The sequence below is a fragment of the Branchiostoma floridae genome, chromosome 1 (genome assembly GCF_000003815.2).
Source record: "Branchiostoma floridae strain S238N-H82 chromosome 1, Bfl_VNyyK, whole genome shotgun sequence".
In the NCBI taxonomy this organism is placed as follows: Eukaryota; Metazoa; Chordata; class Leptocardii; order Amphioxiformes; family Branchiostomatidae; genus Branchiostoma; species Branchiostoma floridae.
Genome location: NC_049979.1, coordinates 14,269,776 through 14,291,198, shown reverse-complemented (window position 1 = coordinate 14,291,198; position 21,423 = coordinate 14,269,776). Strand labels below are relative to the sequence as shown.

The window sequence follows — 21,423 nt, the reverse complement described above, 5'->3', positions numbered from 1 at the left end:
TATATAGAGAAAGTATGTGTAATTTGAGACTGTGGATGGGTTCCTCAATAACAGCAAGGAGCTTTTATACAGATATAAAAGCTCCTTGATAACAGTGACTTGTGCATTGAACCACTTGATTATTGATAGAAGAAAAATTAAGTGGTGGAGGGAGCACAGGTTGCATGCATTAATTACTGATTGATTAATATCATCTCTTCCTCAATCCTTGCCTTGAAGTTGAACCCTAGTGTAAAGACAAGCTCTGTATAGATAATACTAACCATAAAAAGCATAAATTTGTGGTTATTTCATTGACGTGCATTAAACAATCACTGATCAATCCAAGATCCTTGATCAATCAATGCAAGTCAAGTAATGGCAACAACATTATGGGTTGGGACATCTTACTTCATTGTGCCGCTTCCTGCAAGTCCACCTGAGACTACAGCTTTGCTTTAAGATCCACAATACAACAGATAACCGACAATGAATAGCAACAACCCACTGGCAACGTGCTGCATCCACAGCATGGGTTGTTTTCACTCAGCAAAGCATAGTGGGAATGGAATAGTCGACTTTTCAAATGGGAGACTTCTTGCCAGAAATTTCGACATGCTGCAAAAATCATGTAAATATCGTAAGTAAAACAGGAATTTAAGTTGAAAATGGCACTAGATATTATATAACAGTCTTATTGCTGCATTTTCAATAGCATTCAGTGTGTAAAGCTAACCCATTTTTTTTTCCAGTGCATTAGGCCAAAGGTCACCAGGAAAAGATGGCGGTACCCAGACGACATGGAATTTTGCGGACGTTTTCTTTTCCCTCTGGTCACCATCCCCTGCACCTAGGAATCACAGCTCAGGATGCAAGTATTATAGGATGCAATATAGAAGACGCCGTGTCTATAGTTTCAATTCCAAGGGTGATAAATGATTCTGACACGAGGAAAGAACTGTTCGCCTGCGTTTCGCCCCTCCCCCTCTGCTCGGAACCAGCCGGAGGGGGCGGGGACGATGGTAGGGCTGATATCATTACTTTGTTTGCTGATGAGATGTTCTTCCGACATTATGGCTTCAGACACGAAGAGAAGGTTAACCTTCGCCTCGTGAAAGCTTTTCCTCTAAGCAGACTTGTTATTGGGACTCGGAAGCAGCAGTGTTACAACTGGGCAAATGGTGTGATGTTCGGAACCGGTCTCCTTGTTGCGGTCTGCCAACAGAAGCTGTTAGCCAGGAAAGGAGACGTGATGTTGGCACCCGTGCTGCCGATGCTAGGTGATGCCGACACTGTCCTGCAGCAGTATTTTGACATGACAGTACTGGAATGTGAACCTGCGTTGCAGGGGGTAGTCACTGTCAATACTTCTGTTATTGTCACACTGATGGATGAGGAAAGTGAAGCAGGAGGTGACACCTCACTTCAGGCAGAGAGAGATGGAGTTTCGCCCCCAATAGCTGTTGTGTCTGACTTTGCCAGCTGTCTGCAGACCTTGGAGTACACGCTATCACTGTTGCCACAAGCTAGCCTCACTAAGGACAGTGCAGAGAAAGTTTTATCTTTACTACACAGTTCACAACATGTGAAGAGTTCAGACATGAGGATGAGAGTAAGAATGCTCCAGCAGCAGCTGAGTGCAGCTGGGGAGACAAATTCAGGTGTCAGGTGTGCAGCTGAGCATCAGGTGTTTGCCACTCTTGCTACACTGCAGAGGTTGAAATGTTTCAGTGGTTCCTGGGTCAAACTTTTCATTGCTTCTGACAATGAATGTCAGTCTCAGGATGGGGAAATCCCATCTGTTAATGTTCCAGATGCTGTTGATTCTTTTATCACGTCTCAAGAAGAGAAAGTCTCTAACACGATCCCTGACCCTGACCTTATAGAAAAGACTACAGAAGACCTACTACCATCAAGTAGTCCAGCAAAGAAGGTTGCTCCAAGAGTTTGCCTGATTCAGTTGTGTGCTATTGAGACAGGCGGTCCACAGACAGCGTTAGAAGATGGTACACTCCATGTCTCCCCCCAGCTGTGGTTTAATCTTCAGAGCCTGCCTCCCATCAAATCACCTGACAGTTGTATGTGTACAATAAAGGTGAGGGTAAAAGACAACCATTAACTACTCATGTTAACATTCTAGATGGCCTCACTCTATAATTCTATCATTTCCAATACACGTTCAAATGATTTTTGTGAGAAAGTATTATTTTATTAATTTCATGAATTTCAAGAAAGCAACTGTATCCTCAGAAGCAACTATTTATTAGTGAGTTGACAGTGTATTGTCAAGAGGATTTTAATTGCACAATAAATCATCACAATCTGACCTCATAAGTATGCACATACAGCCATACACAATTCTGTACATCATTTTGCCTTCCAGCCCCTGATGGCGCTCAGTCCTGATGTCCCCAGCCAGTCCCAGAGCCACAGCAGGTTCTGTCAGCCTCCATATGCCAGCCAGGTGTCCATCGCCATGGTGACCTCACCTGCCTACACACCCACCTGTCACTTTGACTCAGCACTGAAAAAATACTTCTCTACTACCAGGTATGAGCTGAATGTCTTTTATTTTGCAATCTTTAGATTGCATCCACTGATTTTGTTTTGTGGGTTATGACTTTAAGCTTCATAATATCTAACCTACTCCCTGCTGTCTGAACTTGCTACCAATGGAGAACTTATCACCAAATGGGTACTTCAGTGTGCTAAAGGTTAAGATTACAACATTGCCGTTAGATGCCAGGGCTCGAAATAGTTTTTTTCTGCATACCTGAACTGGTGTAGGTAACATTGAAAATTACCTGCACCAGACAAATTTTACCGGCAACACTCAGAATTTAGGAAGTGTGGATCATACTAAAATTGTTCAGCAACCATTGCTATTCCTTTATACTTCATAGGTGGTAACAGCCAATGCAGCTAAGAACAATTCACATGCACCTACATCATTGGACATTTATGTATAAAACCCAGTACATGGACCAGTGCAGGTTAGGTGCAGGTAGACACCAGAAATACCTGCACAGAGCTCCAATGTTGCCTGCACTAACCTGAATATGCAGGTGGTATTTCGAGCCCTGGATGCGCAATTCTTTTTTGTGAGTTACAGTCATTGTTTTAGATCTTACCCTTTCTTGTTTGCGTTTCAGAGTCATCACACTTGGAGACATATTATGTGTTTCAACTGAAGGTAAATATGTAGAAAATAAAGATATTCTGTGTATGCTTTCCATGTGAACCTGAATAATCGAAAAGCTATTGATTTACAATTTTTGAAAGCCTTTGTTTTTAATTTTAGCTTCAATATTCTGCCTCCTTACAGATGATTCAGAATTGTTCCAGGAGATGGTGGATGGTGAGATGATGAGGTGCACACTCTACTCTTTCTGCATATTTGTTTTCATATTTCACGATTTTATTATCAAAAGCCAAGGTGCATATCCTGTATGCAAAAGTAATAAACAATCATTTTTCACATGTCTAACATTTTGCATCTTGCCCTTTTACCTGCAGGTGTCCATTTGTATACTTTAAGGTGACCCAGGTATCACCCACCTGTGAGGAAGTGCCATCCTATCTGGTGGATTTGAAGCATACTGACTTGTACCAGGTGGGTCTTTTATGTAGTTCAGCATAATCTGCATGGTAAAATCTATCACTGTTGTCATAAACTGTTTATTTTGTATACAGTATTTCATTGTTGTGTCACATCACTGGCATGCTACATACTAGTAATGCTACTTGTCTGGTCTTGTCTTCAGGAAGGGTTTATGAACAGCTACATCCCTGTATCAGCTGATACCTTCACATCTGACACAGCAGCCTCCATGTGGACCAGTGTTCATCCCCCAGGCCTGGACCTATGTGTGGATAGACTGTGTGAAACCATTGTCCCATACCTTATGCACAGGTGAGATATGCACTAACTATCCTATCTATGGCAGTTCTCATGTTATGGGACAGACAGAAGTATACACCTTGTCCTCTAGTGTGATATGTCATTATAAATTGCTAATTTTGCTATGATGGTACATTAGAGATAACAAAGCCTGCTGGGATAACATCAAAAGTATATCATCAGTTTTACTCTTAGTTCCCTCGTGTTTCACTCCAAAGCCCACATAGAAATAATAATGAACTGAAGATCATCAATGATTGATATGTTTCAGCCAACCTGAGTCAGTGAAACCCTCTGTCCTGCTGACTGGACCTCAGGGTGTGGGCAAGTCTACAGTCATCAGGGCTGTCAGGAGGAGACTCAACATGCACCTGCTACAGGTGGGAACAGCTGAGTCAGCTCAGCTAAGGACACGTATAGGTGTAATGCTGGGATAAGGAAGAGTAAATGTATAACTTCATAATGTGTGTACAAACATTGTATAACATAATATACTGATGTTATAAACAACAAACTTCATAACATTGGTATGTCAGCATACAATATTGATATGTTGATAAGGCAGCTGTGTGTTTTCCATGTATGTTTGAAGTGATGGGTCTACAATGTAGTACCACATTGTGAAAGAGTCTGTTTGGTGCAACTTTGATGTTCATATATATTCATCATCCTGTAATTACATGTTGTATTTCCAAATTTATTTTTAAGTACATATGATATAGTTGATAAAAGTGTCACTGTAATGAATAAAAATTATGTTCTTCCAGCTGCCATTATCAGATTTAGAATATACACAAATAAATTGATTGATTGATTGATTCATCCATAACATGTTTCAGTTCACAGTCCCATTTGTTTGTGTCTGTCCAAGGTGAACTGTTATAACCTGTGTGGGGAGAGTGCTGCCACCGTCGAGGCTGGGACAGCATGTCCCGTACCGCCCTGCCCTGTGCTGTCCCCCCTGTGTACTTCATCTCCGGAGCGTGTCTGTTCTGGGGCGGGGCTGGGCTTGGCATGAGGAGGGTGAGAGAAACATTCAAACACTTGTTATATTACTAATCTGTGTCTGTGAGAAATGATAACTGACTTGTTCTGATCCCAATCACCTGGTGAAAGTTTAAAAAGCTACAACAAACATGTATGTCCATGGGAAAGCACATGGCTGTTCATAGTCTTCCTGCCCAAGAAATGCTAAAACATTACTGTTTACAAATGTGTGGTAAAACATAGGTATGAATAATCTTTTTTACCATTTGTCAGACCCCAGGGTGGCTGCCATGCTGCATGAAGCAGTAGCAGGACTCAGACATGAAGCCAGGTATGAAACACTCCAACATGCTGATATTGAAGGTGATAAACAGGGTATATATAGAGTATGTAGAGGTCATTATTTCTCATCACAGTATTGATATCGCTTTTAGTCAGCTGGTCAAACCATCCTACTAGCTTTGTACTGCTGGTGGTGGCTGGCTATATTATATCATGTACACTTACTTTGTAACGTATTACATCCAATACCTTCACGTCTGTGTCCAAGCATTGGTGCAAACTGCTTGTAGCTGTGATGAAAGCAAGGTTCACCTACTAGAATCTCAATGTGTATCCAAAATTGTTTCTATTCGTACCATTCTGTCTGACTGTGTCTACAGTGAGTACCCAGTGATAGTGGTGGCCAGCAGTGCAGCTGCTAAGGATGTGACAAGTGATGTGAGGGGAGCATTCCTTCATCATGTGGATATTAAGGTGTGATATCTACAGTATCTGTAATACTTTACTTGGAAATCCAACTGTAGACTACAACTTGGAAGCAAAGCTGACTCAGTTTATTATATTTACATGGTTTGGTGAAACTTTATTCCAATGACTTAAAACTAAAGCTCTTTGAATATCCTCCAAACAGTGTTTTTGAGAGAGTGAACAGAGGTGGTATAGTAAATCACTTCTTTGTATCTTTTCTCAATAAAACATTGTTAACCTCAAATGCAAGAAATATTATTTATTAACTGGCAAACTTGTACTTTTACAATAGTCAGCTAGCATAACAGGTAAACATGCTGCCTTTCAGACACCCAGTAAAAGAGAGCGTGGTCTGATGTTGAAGACACTCTGTCAGGATGTGCCACTCAGCTCAGGTCAGCAGCCATTCCTGGCAGTTTTGGTGAAGACAAGCATTGTACTTTAGGATATAAACTAGCTTTAAAACTTCCTTCATTTTGCAGTGTTGTTGAAATAACGGTTACTTGTACTAATGAAAGCGTTTTACTTTTGTGATTTATTTGTAGATGTCTCCATGGACAAGGTTGCTGCCAGATCAGCAGTAAGTACTCATTCGTATTCTTGGTAACAAGACATAAAGAAACATTCTGTTCTTATTATGATGTTTGACCAATTGTAAATGTTAGCTTTCTAATTCCTACCATACTAAAACTATGTTCCTTTCCTCCAGGGTTTGGTTCTTGGGGATCTGTGCAGTCTCCTGTCCTGTACAACAAGAAAGGCTCATCGAAGAATTCTAGATTCATGGTAAATACCTGCACCACCAAAAACACTTCTTATCTCTCAGTTTCTTATCACACTTAATATATACATAGAGCTCCTGATATGCTATGAACAACTTTTACTGTCCTCTACAAATACTCCTGTAGTGATGAAAAAAAAGGGTCAGACAATTAACTTGATTGCTCTGGCCAATGTCTGTGTTCATTGCTTCAAAATGTTGTTAACTATTGTTATCCAGTCAAAAGATTGCCTTAACCATTAACCTTTGTTTCTCAGGTTTTCCATGTATTTCCAAAGAAGCATGTTATCTTTTCTGCTTTTCTGTTCTCAAGTTTTGCTCAACATAGAGGTATCTCTCTGCTAAGAGGCTGATTTCATGTCTCAAGAATCCCAAAGCTAGCTCATTGGTATGTACATGTAGTAGGTATGTGTATGTTCAGTGAGGACCAAACTCTGCATATCCCTCCCAGCTGTCCAGATGGCAGGTTGAGCCAGCAGGACCAGGTGGACCTTGTAGCAGCTGGGGTGGAGGTGAAACAGGTGGACTTTGAGAAGGCCCTGGACCACCTGCAGGCAGCTCACTCAGATGCCATTGGGGCACCAAAGGTAAAAACTTCCAGTGTAGTAAAATGTTCTTATTAATAGTCAGTTTCTCTTGTTTTGTGCATTTTGAAGCATTGCCACTATATTCTATAATGTGAAGAAATATGGTAATGGAAATTGATGAAAATCTGCTATGATATGGACTAGACCTGCTACTACAGCAGCAGGCTATGTTCCTGTAGAATAACCTGAAGGCACAAATGTATATACATGTACATTCTTTCCCAGATCCCCAACGTGAGCTGGGAGGATGTTGGTGGGCTGGCCCAGGTGCGGGCAGAGATCCTGGACACCATCCAGCTGCCTCTGCAGCACCCGCAGCTGTTTGCAGCTGGCATGAGGAGATCAGGTTGAACATCTGTACACTTATCAACATGTCAATCTGACAATCACCTTTTTGATTTGGGATGGATAGCCCTATTGGTCTCAGTCACCCTTCCCAGGGTTCCAATGGAAGGGTAGAGGTCAACAAACTGTTTCTATCTTATGGAATAAACAGACTATACGTGGTAGTTATGATTGGTATGCAATTGCTGTTTCAGTGAAATAAATCATGTTTAATCAGACTAAGTCTACTGTATTTAGTCCACATGTAACAGCATCTACCAATAATCAAAAGTAGTTGTTATTATGATATTATAAAAGTACAATATACAGTGTAGTAAATAAAAGGTAACCTTTGTTTGTTTTCTTCCTCAGGTGTCCTGCTGTATGGACCTCCAGGCACAGGGAAGACCCTGCTGGCTAAAGCTGTGGCTACAGAGTGTTCACTCAACTTCCTCAGGTAATGTTACAGCTTCAGTTGGGCTAACATGGCAGGAAACATGGTGGTCACAGATAATACGGCACATCAGTGAAAGCATATGATATAGTTCTTACGGACAAAATGTTTCATTTTGTATCCATATTACAGGTATTTTGTATCCATCCAGTCTTCTTCTGAGTGTGGTGCCAGGGGGTACTTGTTTAGAATAGTTACACCAGCCTATCCCGGTATCCAGCCATTTTATAGTTCTCGAGTCTCTTCTGTCTTCTCCGCAAATACATATGAGACAGAAGAGACTTGTGAGCTATAATAGGGCTGGATACCAGGCTAACACCAGCCAACATTTCCCTCCAATACCATAAACATCTAGTGATGCTCAATTAACTAATATTCAATTATATGGCTGAAATAAGTCTGAATAGCTACTACATGTATTACAACTTACACCTATCTCTGTCCAGTGTGAAGGGTCCAGAGCTGATCAACATGTACGTAGGGCAGAGTGAGGAGAATGTGAGAGAAGGTACTGTGCCTCATGTTGATAAATACATGTAGTGTCATTTTTAATGATTCTGTGTACAGAATGGAGCAATGAACATTAGGAGAAGCTGGCATCTATGAAATCTAAAATGGTCAACAACCCTTTTTCTATTGCTGGCTAAGCATTCCTAATCATTTAATAAACTCGAATAAACTCGATAAGGGGGGGCAGGTAGATATGTTATTCCTGGACTTCGCGAAAGCGTTCGATTCAGTTTCCCACACTTTGCTAATCCACAAACTGCAGATGTTTGGTTTCGGTGGTAACCTCCTGGCGTGGTTTACCTCCTACCTAACCGATCGTCGTCAGCGTGTGGTAGTGGAAGGTTGCCAGTCCAAATGGCTCCCGGTGACTTCAGGTGTTCCTCAGGGCTCCATTCTTGGGCCCTTTCTCTTCCTTCTGTTTATCAATGACTTACCTTGTGCAGCAACTCAATCTACTGTAGCACTCTTCGCTGACGACTCTAAATGTTTTAGAGAAGTCAGCAAGCTAAATGACTGTGTTAAGCTGCAAAATGACATCACTGCCATGTACAACTGGAGTCTTAGTTGGAAGATGTCTTTTCATCCTTCCAAGTGTAAACTTATCCGTTTAACTCGCTCTAAGAGTCCTATTGTGTACTCTTATCACATGTCTGGTACTACAATAACATCTGTAGACAGTATGCCTGACCTTGGGGTCATTGTCCAGTCGGACCTTCAGTGGAACAGACACATCTTAAAGATGGTAGCCAGGGCCAATTCTATGACTGGTTTCATCAAAAGAACAATCGGGTTTAACTCTAGCACTGATGTACGCAAGGCACTGTACACCACATTGGTGAGAAGCATCTTAGAATACTGCTCACCTTTGTGGTCCCCTCAGTCCCGCAAACTCATGTCCCTTGTAGAAGGGGTGCAACGGCGGGCGACTAAATTCATTCTAGGAGCCCACTCGAACACCCTGACCTACAAGGAACGTCTCTCCACCCTTGGTCTGTTGCCTCTTACGCACAGGCGCGAAGTATGCGACGTCATGGTGTTTATCAAGTCCAAACCAATTGTTGACAAGTATGTATCCTTCCCTTCCAGACCCTCTAGATATCTCAGATCTCACATGCTTACCCCCATTAGAGTAAAGACATCAGCCTTCAGCTCTTCTTACATACCAAGGCTGGTCACCATCTGGAATCAGCTGAGTCCTGTCCTCCGTAATATTGGGGTTCAAGCCACTGAAAAGTCTAACATCTTGACATTCAAGCGATCGCTTGTGAGAGCCACGTTTGTGAGATTTGACACCCAGTTCAATATCAACGTCCCCTGCTCTTGGTCCACATCTTGTGGGTGTGCCTCTTGCACTGCTTTAAGGCTACATTAGTATTGTAATTAGCTTTTTACTCTGTATATAATGATATTTGATAATTTTGTATATAATCAATTCTGTGTATAATTGTCACCGAATTGTATATTCATGTTTACTGACTTTTGATGTCTAATGTTTATTGTTTGATTCTGGTTTCGTATTGTTTTCTATTATCATTTCAGGTTTGGGAGGACAACTTGTAAAGGTGTTGATACACCTGTTTTGTCCTCCCTTCCACTTGTTTTTGCATGTGGTAAATTCAAATAAAGAAATAAAGAAATTTCCTCTCTCCGTTCACAATGTTTTGATTTTTGTGTTTATTGATCATACATGTATCAGTTCTGTAGTGTATGTACTGACACTGATGTTCACTGTTTTCACTACGTTGCCCACCTGGTTGTTTCCAGTGTTCTCCCGTGCCAGAAGTGCGGCCCCATGTGTGATCTTCTTTGATGAGCTGGACTCCCTCGCTCCTAACAGGGGCAGGAGTGGGGACTCAGGAGGGGTCATGGACAGGTCAGTCACCCACTTGCAATGACTGAACTAGAAATTGCTGAAATGATATACCTGGTGTGTTACGCCAAAGGGCGGTTATACCGGCTATATAGATACAGATGATATTATATATACCATATAAACCTTTCTGTACAGAAGGGCCCTAGAACTGTAATGCCAAAAGTACAGCACTACTATTTCTGAAAACTGGGAGGATTTCAGACACAGCAGACACCCTTTCAGCACCAAGGTCATTACCAAACCTCCCGTCCCCCCCAGGGTTGTTTCTCAGCTGCTGGCAGAGCTGGACGGTCTGCACTCCGCTGCTGATGTGTTTGTGATCGGAGCCACCAACAGGCCAGACCTACTGGATCCTGCACTGCTCAGGCCGGGAAGGTACGTACATGTAGGCTTTTTTGTGTTTTGTAGTCGCAAACGGCCTTGTATTTTTGTAGTGTCTACAAATTAAAGGAAGTCTCCTGTGATATCAAAGTTGTATACACATGAGCATTGAGTAAGATAAAGTAATTGAAACATGAAAGTGAAGAGAACTTAATAGATTTCAATATTTGATTCATGAATGTATGCTCCTCGGTGTTTATAAAACATCTTGGTCCAATTATGATCTGTGGTATTGAATTTTTATTAACCCATAAGGTTTGACAAGCTGTTGTTCCTGGGTGTGAGTGAAGACCGACCATCACAGCTGAAGATTCTACAGGCTCTCACAAGGAAGTGAGTACAAGCTTTTGCCTTTGCTACTCATTAATATACATATATCTATTCTTTGATATCTGCTATAACCTTTACATAGTTAATAACTGAAATATCAGAATGTGTAGGATTATATGCATAAAGGAAATATTTTGGTATAGTTGATCCATCCTTTATTTTACTTGTCTAAGTTCTTGAGCAGTTTACCTGGTGTATATTTTACAGTAGATAACATGTCTTACATCAGATTGGAAATAGTTTTCTGTAGTCTAACTGAATTGAGATACTTGCCATTTTCACAGGTTCCAACTTGCTGCTAGCACACAGCTGGAGAATGTTGTAGACCAGTGTCCCTACAACATGACAGGGGCAGACTTCTACGCTCTCTGCTCTGATGGAATGCTCAATGCCATCAGGAGGAAGATAGAGCAGCTGGAAGCAGGTATGCACTACATTTGAACACAGTATTTTTACCTGTATTGTTCGGCTATAGGGATCCTTGTGTAGACTGGTACATCACTTGTTATTTTTGCAAGAGCGTAAAGAAGTATGCAAGAGAATTTTGAATGTTCAGATTGATTCATCCTGCATTGGTCAATTGTATCATTCAGAGTATTTGGACTGTAAATCTTGAAGTTTTCATGAGTATAATGTTTTTTGCAGTGACCTCTTCCCTCAAACTTAAATCCAGTACCCTGAAAATGCTTGATCTGTATTTTTCCTGCCTACACAATTGGTTCAAGCAGAAACTTAAATCAACAGCAAACACTCCATTTTCTCCCTTAAGGGCATTTATCGTATGTTTAAGTAGTTCCCTGTAACCCACCCCAGGCCTGCCAGTTGACCAGACTGATGTGACAGTAGAGGAGCAGGATTTCATCACAGCACTCCAGACGCTGGAACCTTCCGTGTCCATCTCAGAACTGGACAGGTACAAGCAGCTACAGGGTCTGTTCACAACTTCTCTACCCAACTCATCAGCCCCAAGTCTGGAGTAATAACTACAGTTTTTAAAGCATCTTGGTTTGAACAGATCAAAGTGATAAGTGCTGCAATGGAATACCAAAAAGGTAAATGAATTGTTTGAGAATGTGTAACTTAGTTGCATTTTGCAGAGGGCTCAGTAACTTTGGCACTGTCCCCCACATCAGCACACCCCCCCAAGTTGCAATTACAGAAGAATTTTGATATTCTTTGTCAATGCTGCATTAATAACATCACTAAGACCAAGTCTGATCACAAGGCATTTATTAGTTTGACACATTGGATGAAACAGTATGTGCGTAATGGCCTAAAACAATAGGTCAGTCAGATATCTACAGCAGTATGAAATAAAGTTGTGCTTTTCAATATGTACAAAAATATACATTTTATGAAAAAGAATATCAACAAAGCTATACAGAATAGCCTGGTATAAATTAAGAAAACTGAGTGCATTTGCAGCTCACATTTTAAAAAATCCTAAATTTTCACACTAATTTGGCATGTTATGTTTTTTTCACTGGATAATTTCTTCTCACAAAGCTTGTAAAAAATCCATAAATATTTTTGAAATGTTGTAATATAAGTATAAAAGTATTTGCTATAAACATAAATGTAATTGAGATGTTTCTTACAGAAATAAATATCAATAAAAAAACTAAATTAAAGTAATCATGTTTTTCTGACTGAACTGTTACAATTTCAGGCTCAATGTCAGCCTCTAGGTACAATTTTTACATGTAAATTTAATACATGATCATCACATGATTTTAACATGCAGAGGTATTCTCGGTGAAAAAATAACAATAAAAATTTAATCTCTATTGAAATGTATGTTAAAATGAAATAAATCATTCTGTAGACAATCTGATATAGTATCTATTGTTCTATCTTCTATATAATACATTTCTGCTGTGGGCTAGTGGTTAATTTGACCCAAGCACACGGCATACATGTTTGATGAAACATGCAAAAAAGTGAATTTGCATCGGTCTAGTCCACTGCAGGTCAGCTAAGGTGTCATATATATGGAAATGCTGGTATGTTACTACCCAGTAGTTGGTCATGCTATGAAGCAATCACCAACAAAGACATGGTTCCTGTCATTTTGTAATGTACACGTAAATCATCAACAGTGGTAGCAAATGAGATGTTGGTATAAATCTGAAGAATGACCCTGAAACATCCTCCAACCTTTGCATCCTCTCACACATTCCCTTTGACACCACCATTAATCAAAGACTGGCCATAATCATCAGGGTGTGAAGGGTATGTGATATCTGCCTTAGTCAACCAGAGTTTGGCAACCACTTGTCCAATTCCATACTTCTTTAACAAAGCTTTAGTAGGAGGATTCTAGTGATATCCCTGATACCAGTTGAATGCTACAGGAGTGCAGCCTTGGCCTCCTGTAGGATCCGGACCCGAGGTCCCATGGGAACACCGATCTGTTTCAGCCGGTCCTCGTTCATATAAGGCAGCTCCAGGATCCCGATACTCTCTGCCTCAAAGTTCTTCACATATTTCTGCAGGATGTAAATGGAAACAGCAAGGCATTACTGATGAGGGAAAACTAGAAATACAACTGTAAAGTTAACATTGACATCACAAGTCGTTAAAGGATTACTGCATCTGTATGGAATCCAAAATGTTCATTATGTTTTCTGCAGTAGATGGCTGCACTACGCAAAGTGATAAAGGGAAAATTATGTGAAAAGTCTTGGGCAAAGAAATAGAGTGTCTTTACTCACCTCATATCCTATCTTTTTAAGAAAAATGGACAGCAATGGAGGCTCTGCACCAAAGAATCTGCAAAATAGAATTCAGTCGTTTGTCAAGCATCTGATATCACTTCTGTTTATATATGTATTCAAGTTATTGTTACCTTATCTATCTAAAAAATTACCTTTATCCTGTGGTTTCAGAACAGTTTTGCCTTTATTATGGAATATTGTGAATATCTTGAATATCACATGTATATTTTCCATACTTCAGTACCTTAAGAACTGGTACATTGTGCTCCAAGTGGCAGAGACTTACTTTGTTAGCTTGGCTAGTCGTGCACTGTTTTTGACGGGTAGGACCAGTAGAGGAGTGTTTCTGGAGTGGCTCTGGTGCCTGTCAGGTGTTTTCCTCTGTGCCAGCTGCTGCCTCTGAAGGATCTTCTGCTGTTCCTTCAGATTCTCCAGCTCCTGTCGTAACAACTCTATTTCCTGTACCAGGGTGTTCTGTGTCCTCAGCTCAGAGGAGAGGTGTGCTACACTTCTGGCCAGGGTGACCACGTGAGACTCCAGCCTCGCAAATCTTCTGTTTACAGACCTAGGAAACCATACAAATTGGACATGTTGAGCAAAACTATCTGGGTAGATCGTATTCTTATGTAATGTATGCTTGTGTGTATGTAGTTACATGTGACATGTGGACCTTTAGCCCTCTTCCCTCTATATATGTTGTAAACAACACATTTCAGGAACATGAACGAGTCCACAGCTGAGAGATACAGAGCTACATTTTATTTTGAGGAAGCATTTTTCTCCACTCACCTTATATCCTTTGCTCTCTGCTTCACAGAAGATGCAGGCTTGCCCAGGGAACTCCCCGCCCTCTTGAGTTTTGTTAAGGTTGGTTTCCTTGTGAGTGTAGTGGGACCACGAGGTGTCTGGTCTGCACCAAGTAGTCTGAGAATTTCCCTGCAGATCAAATCAATATGAGGCTAGGGCTATGTAAGGCATTATTGTTTGAATGAAAGATTTTGTAAAAGTTGGCCAAAAAAGGTATACAAGGTTGGAATTTCTAGCATATGCAGCAAACTACCAAATGACCTATCAAATCACTTCATCACAAGTTTGTTCTTTACAAGCACAGATAGACCTTACCTGTACATCTCCTCCAGAGCTGTTAGTTGCTGCCTCACGAGTTCTGCCTCTGACAGACTCATGGACTCTCCCTCCTCTGACTGGGAGTCGTCCTCTCTTGAACCACCTGCAATCAACAAATCCACCCACATTTATGTGAGCTCATAAACACCAGTCAGCACTGGTTTTATATGTCTATACCTGAAGTCCATGTTTTGTTTTTTTAAAGCATTTACATATTTGGCTGATTGAAGAGTGTAATGTTTTGATATGTTGTATATCTCACCTCTTAATGAGTTTCTGTTCTTCCCTGATCCCTTTTTCTTCCCCAGCATTGAGAAGCCTACTTGCAGTGTGCTTGCACTCCTGCCCATACGAGTACTTCCCTTCCTGCCTTTCCTGCCTGGCTCAGTCTTTTTCCTGTCTGTCTGTGTGATCGGGCTGACGTGGGCAGAAGGGAGCACGGTAGTGCTCATGGAGCGGGTGGGTCGCACAATGGGGATGGGGGACCCCGGGGGTGTGATGGGCGGGGTGTTGGACGGAGACAGTGGGGGAAGGGGCGGAGTGCTTGAACGGGAGGAAGTTTCACTGATTGTCCCAGTGCCTGAAAAGTTCATGTCCAAGTCTTGTCCTGGGTTGGACACACTGTTAACTGTGGTTTCAGCAGGTGGTCCAGATAGATGATGTGTTGCGTTGGCTTTCATTTTTGATGGCACATTTGTTAAAAAGGAACCTTGATGCTCTGGTAAGGAGTCTGCCTTATTAGGTGTGGAGGTAGAGCGGTAGGGTGGGGGTATCCTGCCTTGTTTAGTTGGTGTGGCTGATTGCTGGGACAATGTCGATGGGGACGAGTAAGATGAACTAGATGAAGTCTTGGGACCCCTCTGGGGGGTGTTTGATGAGTTTGGCACTGGTTGACCCCTCGAGGGGGTAGAGTTCGGAGGTCGTGACCTTGGTGCAGGAACAGGTCGTGACGTGGGCTCGGGTTGTCTGGAGTCATCCTCCAGGTCGCGAGGTTTCTGCCACTGCAAGTGTTGCTGGTCCTGCTGCTGTTGGAGCCAGAACTGCCTGGTCTGGGACTGCAGGGAGGACCCAGCATGGATCCTCTGCTGAAGGAGGTGGTGGCCCCCCTGTAGGTACTGCCTGGACCCTACAGCCTGGCCAGGTCCACTGTGATGGGGGGATGAGTGAGGATTACCACCTGGTACATTGGCTCTGTCCTGCTGACCATAGGCTGGAGGAGGGACTCCCTGCAAAGAAAGCACAGTGAAAGATTGTTCAGTTAGATCAACCACTCTGGAGGTGGATGGTATGCATAATTTCATGGACAAATTCAAAAAGTAGTTCAGACGAAATGATTTCTAAACAAACTCCTTTGAACACGATGAGGATTGGTTTCTCAAAATTCCATCAATAGTCACAACATAAAACTGTGGTGTCACCTTCTTGCCAGTTGGTGGTGTTTTACTGGGCTGGTTGGCCTGTGGGTGGGGGTTGTCCCTCCTCTGCTGTCCTGACACCTGCCCAGGAGGGCTTGGGGATTGCTTATGAGCAGCAGGTCTAACAAGAAAAGGCACTGCAGTTATATACTGTATCACTGTGATGATGTAAGAAAGCACAGTTTAATGCCATGGGTGCATACATGTAGTTCCTCCTTTATCTTCACCCCACCTGTCACCTTGGTGGTGAAAACCAGGTCCAGATCTTTCCTTAAATCTAACCAGTCTAATTCCTCCTGAAAGGTCTACCCACTCAAAGATATCATTGATGTCAGCTAATAGTCTACCCTTTAGATTATCACTGACTTTTTCATGATATAGACTTTGTTTGATACTCTCTGTACATTATTGTTGATTTTGGCCCATTGCCAATTACCATAACACTGATTTCACTTAGACAAAAATCTCCTGTAAACAAATAACCCATTATGAATACATTTGTAAGCCCAACCCTTTTGTCTGGCTGTGGCAGACTGCTTAAATCACTCCCTGATAGCACACAAACATTCATTTATCTACATGTATGCTGAAGGTACAGTCACTGCCTGTAATTGCAAGTTGGAATAAATCATCATCTGAAATCATTACCTCTAATTACCAGAATAAATCATGCAGGACATAAACCAAGTAAAGGCAACAACACTTGTGTTGAAGTCTCACCTGCCAGGTGAGTGTTCCCCTGCCACAGGCCTGCCTCGGGTGTTGGGAGACCCATTGACCAGCTGCTGTGCAGGGGGACCGTTACTGTAGGCATGTGCTGAGTGGACCTCGGCCCTGCCAGCACCTCTCATTCTCAGTACTGCCTCACCTCTGGTGGCTACACGGCCCCTCTGGTTCGGGTGGGAGGGCTGCAGACAGACAAAGGTTCAAAGAAAAATCAATCAAGCAAAGAAAAGGAAGGTCTATCAAGCTGTGAGTAAATTATAGGGTGTGAGCCTAATGTCCACATGATTCTCAAATCAGTAACTTCCAGACCTACAATTTGGTGACAGATGTGGCATCAGCTTCCCTCTAACAAGGTTCCACAACAGAGATTCTTAATCACAGGGCCCTTCCTGCAAAGTATTCTACAACTCAAGTCCAATACTTTTACTAAAAATGAGCTGCATGGCGAGCAATGTCTACTGCACATCAAACAATCTGTTCCGCTTATGTAAATAAAGGCAAGGTAATTCTGACAAAAGCATCTAAGTCCAGTTCCAAAATAAACATTAGACAGGAGCAGCTGACAACAAACACTATCACCAACATTGTGCATTCTGTCCATTACAGGTCCATATAGCACTGAAAAGTTACCATTTGAACCATGAAGGCTGCAAGGAATAAGAAATACCTACACACTTAGTATGGCATAAACAGAGCAGAACCAAGAGGCTTTCCTTAATCCTGCGTCAAACAGGAAAGTGTAGCTACTTGCCCTTTACAGTATTCCCTACAATATAAACATCTTTGTGAATGCTTGAAATACAAAGGACAAACAAAGAGCTGAGCAGTTAACATTATAAGGTAATGTAACTTACACATGAACTCCCAGCTTTTGCATCAACTATGTCGCCATGCAGTAACAGCTTTAGAATGAACCCTCCTATGAGTGTTTGGATAACCCGTTCACAATGGGGTTGATCATTAACGCACTTGGGGGGCTATACAGCATAATTCAATGGAAGCATTTAAATAGAACTAAATTCAATATTGAGTGTCCAGGGCATGGTGCTGACAAAAGAGCATACTTTGGGTCACTTCACACAGGAATCTTCCATATGGTCTCATTGTACATGTGCACAAGACTTGCTACAGACATGATCATACCTAGGACTGAACTTTCCCTAACATTTGCTTAACCCCAGAACAAAGAAGAGGCCATTACCCATGCAGATCAGGTGTGCCATTGGGCTGTGTGGGCTGGGAGCAAACACCCCGCACCAAGCAAACAATCATTTCCCTATCACCTGGCTGCACAAGTATTCCACAAACATGGGAGGCACGACTCTCTTACCACTCAGGCATTACAGGGAAACCCAACAGGACTACAGATAATCACCACAGGGATAGGGCAAACTTTCTGGGTCAGATTTGGCTCACAGAAGGTCACCAAGTATTGTCTGGGAGAATGTGACCTTGAATTTGATCTTACAATCTGTTTTGACACTTCAAAGGTAAAAGTTGCTCTGTTATTTTGGTCAGGCAAGACTGCGCAGACATGCATACTGGTGAAAAGGAAAGTGGGCAGAAAGAAAGATATAAATCTTTGGACAGGTCATATGTCTGACAACCTCTTATCTTGGGTCTTGTTGGTTTGTGGGTCATCGACTGTGTTTTGACTGTGGCTCCAACAGGTGGTTGAAAATACACAGAAAAGTATTGAGTCTGTTTGCACAATAAAGATATGAATTGTTTATTGCACATCTTTCAATCTTCCTGTTTCTTTCATGACACTCCTGTCTTGCCTACATTTGAGCTCAGCTATACATAGCAATGTTTCTTTTTTTACAAAATGTGAACAAAATGCGTTTATCAACATGCATTTCATTCAGACCAGGGCACCAGGACTGGTTCTCCATCCCTGGCATTTCAACCCTTCATACTTCATAACTTTTCACAAAAGGGTAGGCAAGAGTCATTAATGGCAAGATAACTTGAATGCCCAAAACGTACCACATATCCTGAGCCCAGTCCTAGTTCTGATAGCTCCACATCTTGACCTCTGACCTGCCCGTTCATTGCCCCCTCCAGTGCGGGGTTGTCTATCCCATCTGGATAGCTGAAGGGACTGTGTCCTTTGGGAGGGGGTGGGAGCAACAGTTCCCCCTCCAAGTAACCCTGCAGGTATGGAACAAGCAGGTTAAGCTACTCACTAAGACTGCTAAAGGATGGTACAGGGTTTTCTGTGCAATAAAGTTCGAAGATTAAAAAGACACTGTCAGCCAAGCACAAAAATGCAGGTATAATTTTACAGTAAATGTTCCTTTTGTGCTTAACAGCATTTGGTTTAGTTTTTGTATGTTACGAGTGGACAAATGCCACAACAATGTTTCCATGACAACACACTGACTTAACTCCTGAATGTCCCATAGCTGTCTGCAACTTTTTGATAGCAGCACACAATGTGGACAAGGATGGAATAGGGTATTCCTGAAGGCGTAGGAATATTTTTTCAGCTTTGTCATGCACAATACATTATCTTTTTATTCATCTATGTTGTGACAGTTTGATACAATGATGACAAGTTAATGCAACAATGACAATTGTATTGATCACATTTGTTGTTGTTCTTATCACATTTGCTAAGAGTAAATTATCGTGCACATTTTAACTTCAAGGTATAAAATTGGTGGAAGCTTGACTTGCCTTTTTCCTTGGGCTGCCAGCCATCTCCTCCAGGTAGGGGCTGTCCAGCAGGGACTTCAGCCTCTCCTCAACAGTCAGACTCACCTGGTCACGCACAGGGGCAGGGGCCTGCAGGGGCAGGGGCTCACGTCAAATTGTAACAGCACGACACTAAAATCACTATACATGTCAAGTACAAATCAAGAACATGCACTTGGAATGACTCCACTTTAAAATAAGTATGGACAATATTCATACACAAGTCACATGTTAAAATGTTGGGTGCTATGCACAGAAGGATGAAGATAATGATGGATGTTTGCTTGGTATAGTTAGGGGTCCAGGGGTTCTCAAGGAAAACCATCATGATGGTAACAAGGAAACAGGAGCAGGAGGAAGGCCCATGCAGTCCATGCATCAGCATGCCCATGCACTCACAGTGAATATAGCCTGAGTATCCCATGCCTGCAGCTTGTTGGGGGAACCCGGCACCTCCGTGGACACTGAGATGCGAGCCTTCTCCCGGATGGCCTGGCTCAGACCGATGATCTGTCGCCTGCTGTCCGCACCGTGCTGGGAAACTCCGTGAGATCCCATCTCTGTGGTGGACTGGAGCGTAGGCTGGAAGTGTAGAGCACCAACAGTAACTAACACAACAGGACATGGAGAATGTAACTTGCCTCAACCTCCAGCATAGACTGGACTCTGAACAGAAGTAATCTACCAGACGTACATCCTCCACTGGACATGCAAACAGAACAGTACATTCTGGCCTACCAAAAAAGCTATGGATTTGTCATGCTAGCTAACTTAACTTCTCAGTGTCAAAGGATAACTAAAGAAAATCCAAGATTAAGGAAAGCAATTATATCTTTTTCTAAAACACTTACTAGCCTGCTATTTTTCCACCATAGTTCCATCATGAACTCCTTTCTTGACTACCGTAACATCGTAAACATTTTTGCATACCAAAGCTAAGCTAAGCAGATTATTCCCATGTAGAGAAGTAATAACTCGAGCGTGCCTACACCCCATGCCTTGGATGAAGATATTTGCCCAGTGAAAGCTGAAACAATGGCCGATGTAGGGTAATACCTACAACCATGTTGGCACACCCTCCCCATGAGTGAGCAAAGTGTTCTGGGTTTTCGAAGGCTCGGTAAACAGTAGAGACTTAATACTGTGATTTTGCTGCAGGTCACCAAGACTCAAGCTATAGATTGGTAAGTTTACACCATTGGTTATCGTAAAACATGCAAACTTGTTTTTGAATCCGGGCATCTATGAGTACACTTACTAAAGAAGCTATATAAAATGAGGGTGCATTTTAGTTTGTCTTAGGACCTTTAATGCTGAATCATTGTATCCAAAACAGTATTCAGCTGACTACAAAGAGATTAGAGCTGATAACCTTGAAATTCATCATTTACCAGTAGAAAGTGATGATATGCAGATTAAATTGGTATGGCACACATTTTGAAAACTGTTCATTGTTTGTGGCTGGTGAATGTTTCTTAGCTTTGTCTCTAGTTTACTTACAGGAATCTCACTCTGACTTATATCTTCCTCTTCATCATCAGTAGCCATGCTGCCCGGCAGTATGTCGTCTCGCAGCCCCCCTCCGCTGTACACAGGCTTCTGGTGGGATATTGCACGGTCATCGTAGTAGGCATGCCGAACCTCATTTGGGTCTGTAGAATGTAGAAATACATCTTTATTCAGAGCAATACCATCTTCCTAACTTATGCTATGCTGATATCTATGCCCTGGTCTACGTACCCTGGAAGTTTTCAACTACTTGTAAGAAATTTTCATACACAAAAACTTTAACCTTCTAACCATTTCTTAAGACTGAGCTGTTAAAAAAAATAACATTAACATAACTCACAGTAGATAGGATAAGGATGAATTCCTTGTGGATG

General features: G+C 42.0%; 3 protein-coding genes across 5 annotated transcripts in view; 1 reads left to right on the top strand and 2 right to left on the bottom strand.

Annotated features, from left to right (window-relative positions):
- Positions 1-527, bottom strand: part of LOC118415453 (general transcription and DNA repair factor IIH helicase subunit XPD-like) — a 15,182-nt gene extending 14,655 nt beyond the window's left edge. The window contains exon 1 of the mRNA XM_035820100.1: positions 391-527. Within this exon, the coding sequence (XP_035675993.1) occupies positions 391-395 (5 nt within the window). The 5' untranslated portion in view covers positions 396-527. The remainder of the gene's footprint in view (positions 1-390) is intronic.
- A 20-nt stretch (positions 528-547) lies between these two features.
- Positions 548-12,194, top strand: LOC118409307 (peroxisome assembly factor 2-like). The gene is made up of 24 exons (XM_035810283.1): positions 548-619; positions 732-2,074; positions 2,363-2,529; positions 3,132-3,172; positions 3,305-3,350; positions 3,496-3,592; positions 3,744-3,892; positions 4,152-4,260; positions 4,752-4,819; positions 4,863-4,903; positions 5,141-5,198; positions 5,530-5,623; positions 5,946-6,012; positions 6,163-6,197; positions 6,327-6,403; positions 6,850-6,985; positions 7,211-7,331; positions 7,682-7,766; positions 8,210-8,271; positions 10,038-10,146; positions 10,405-10,521; positions 10,783-10,860; positions 11,142-11,281; positions 11,671-12,194. The coding sequence occupies exons 2-24, from the start codon at positions 761-763 to the stop codon at positions 11,835-11,837; spliced, it is 3,378 nt and encodes a 1,125-aa protein (XP_035666176.1). The 5' UTR covers positions 548-619; positions 732-760; the 3' UTR covers positions 11,838-12,194.
- Positions 3,493-21,423, bottom strand: part of LOC118415394 (mucin-12-like) — a 36,980-nt gene continuing 19,049 nt past the window's right edge. The window contains exons 8-21 of one of the 3 annotated variants that reach the window (XM_035819991.1): positions 21,041-21,192; positions 19,940-20,122; positions 19,523-19,630; positions 18,830-18,994; positions 16,835-17,022; positions 16,118-16,235; positions 14,962-15,925; positions 14,697-14,802; positions 14,364-14,510; positions 13,861-14,139; positions 13,572-13,629; positions 13,210-13,346; positions 11,957-11,963; positions 3,493-3,505 (exon numbers count right to left, since the gene is read on the bottom strand). In XM_035819991.1, coding sequence (XP_035675884.1) covers positions 11,960-11,963; positions 13,210-13,346; positions 13,572-13,629; positions 13,861-14,139; positions 14,364-14,510; positions 14,697-14,802; positions 14,962-15,925; positions 16,118-16,235; positions 16,835-17,022; positions 18,830-18,994; positions 19,523-19,630; positions 19,940-20,122; positions 21,041-21,192 — 2,609 coding nt within the window. In that variant the 3' untranslated portion in view covers positions 3,493-3,505; positions 11,957-11,959. Of the gene's footprint in view, positions 3,506-11,956; positions 11,964-12,070; positions 13,347-13,571; positions 13,630-13,860; positions 14,140-14,363; positions 14,511-14,696; positions 14,803-14,961; positions 15,926-16,117; positions 16,236-16,834; positions 17,023-18,829; positions 18,995-19,522; positions 19,631-19,939; positions 20,123-21,040; positions 21,193-21,423 lie in introns of those variants that run through there. The other 2 variants (XM_035819982.1, XM_035819998.1) reach the window with 2 other exon arrangements.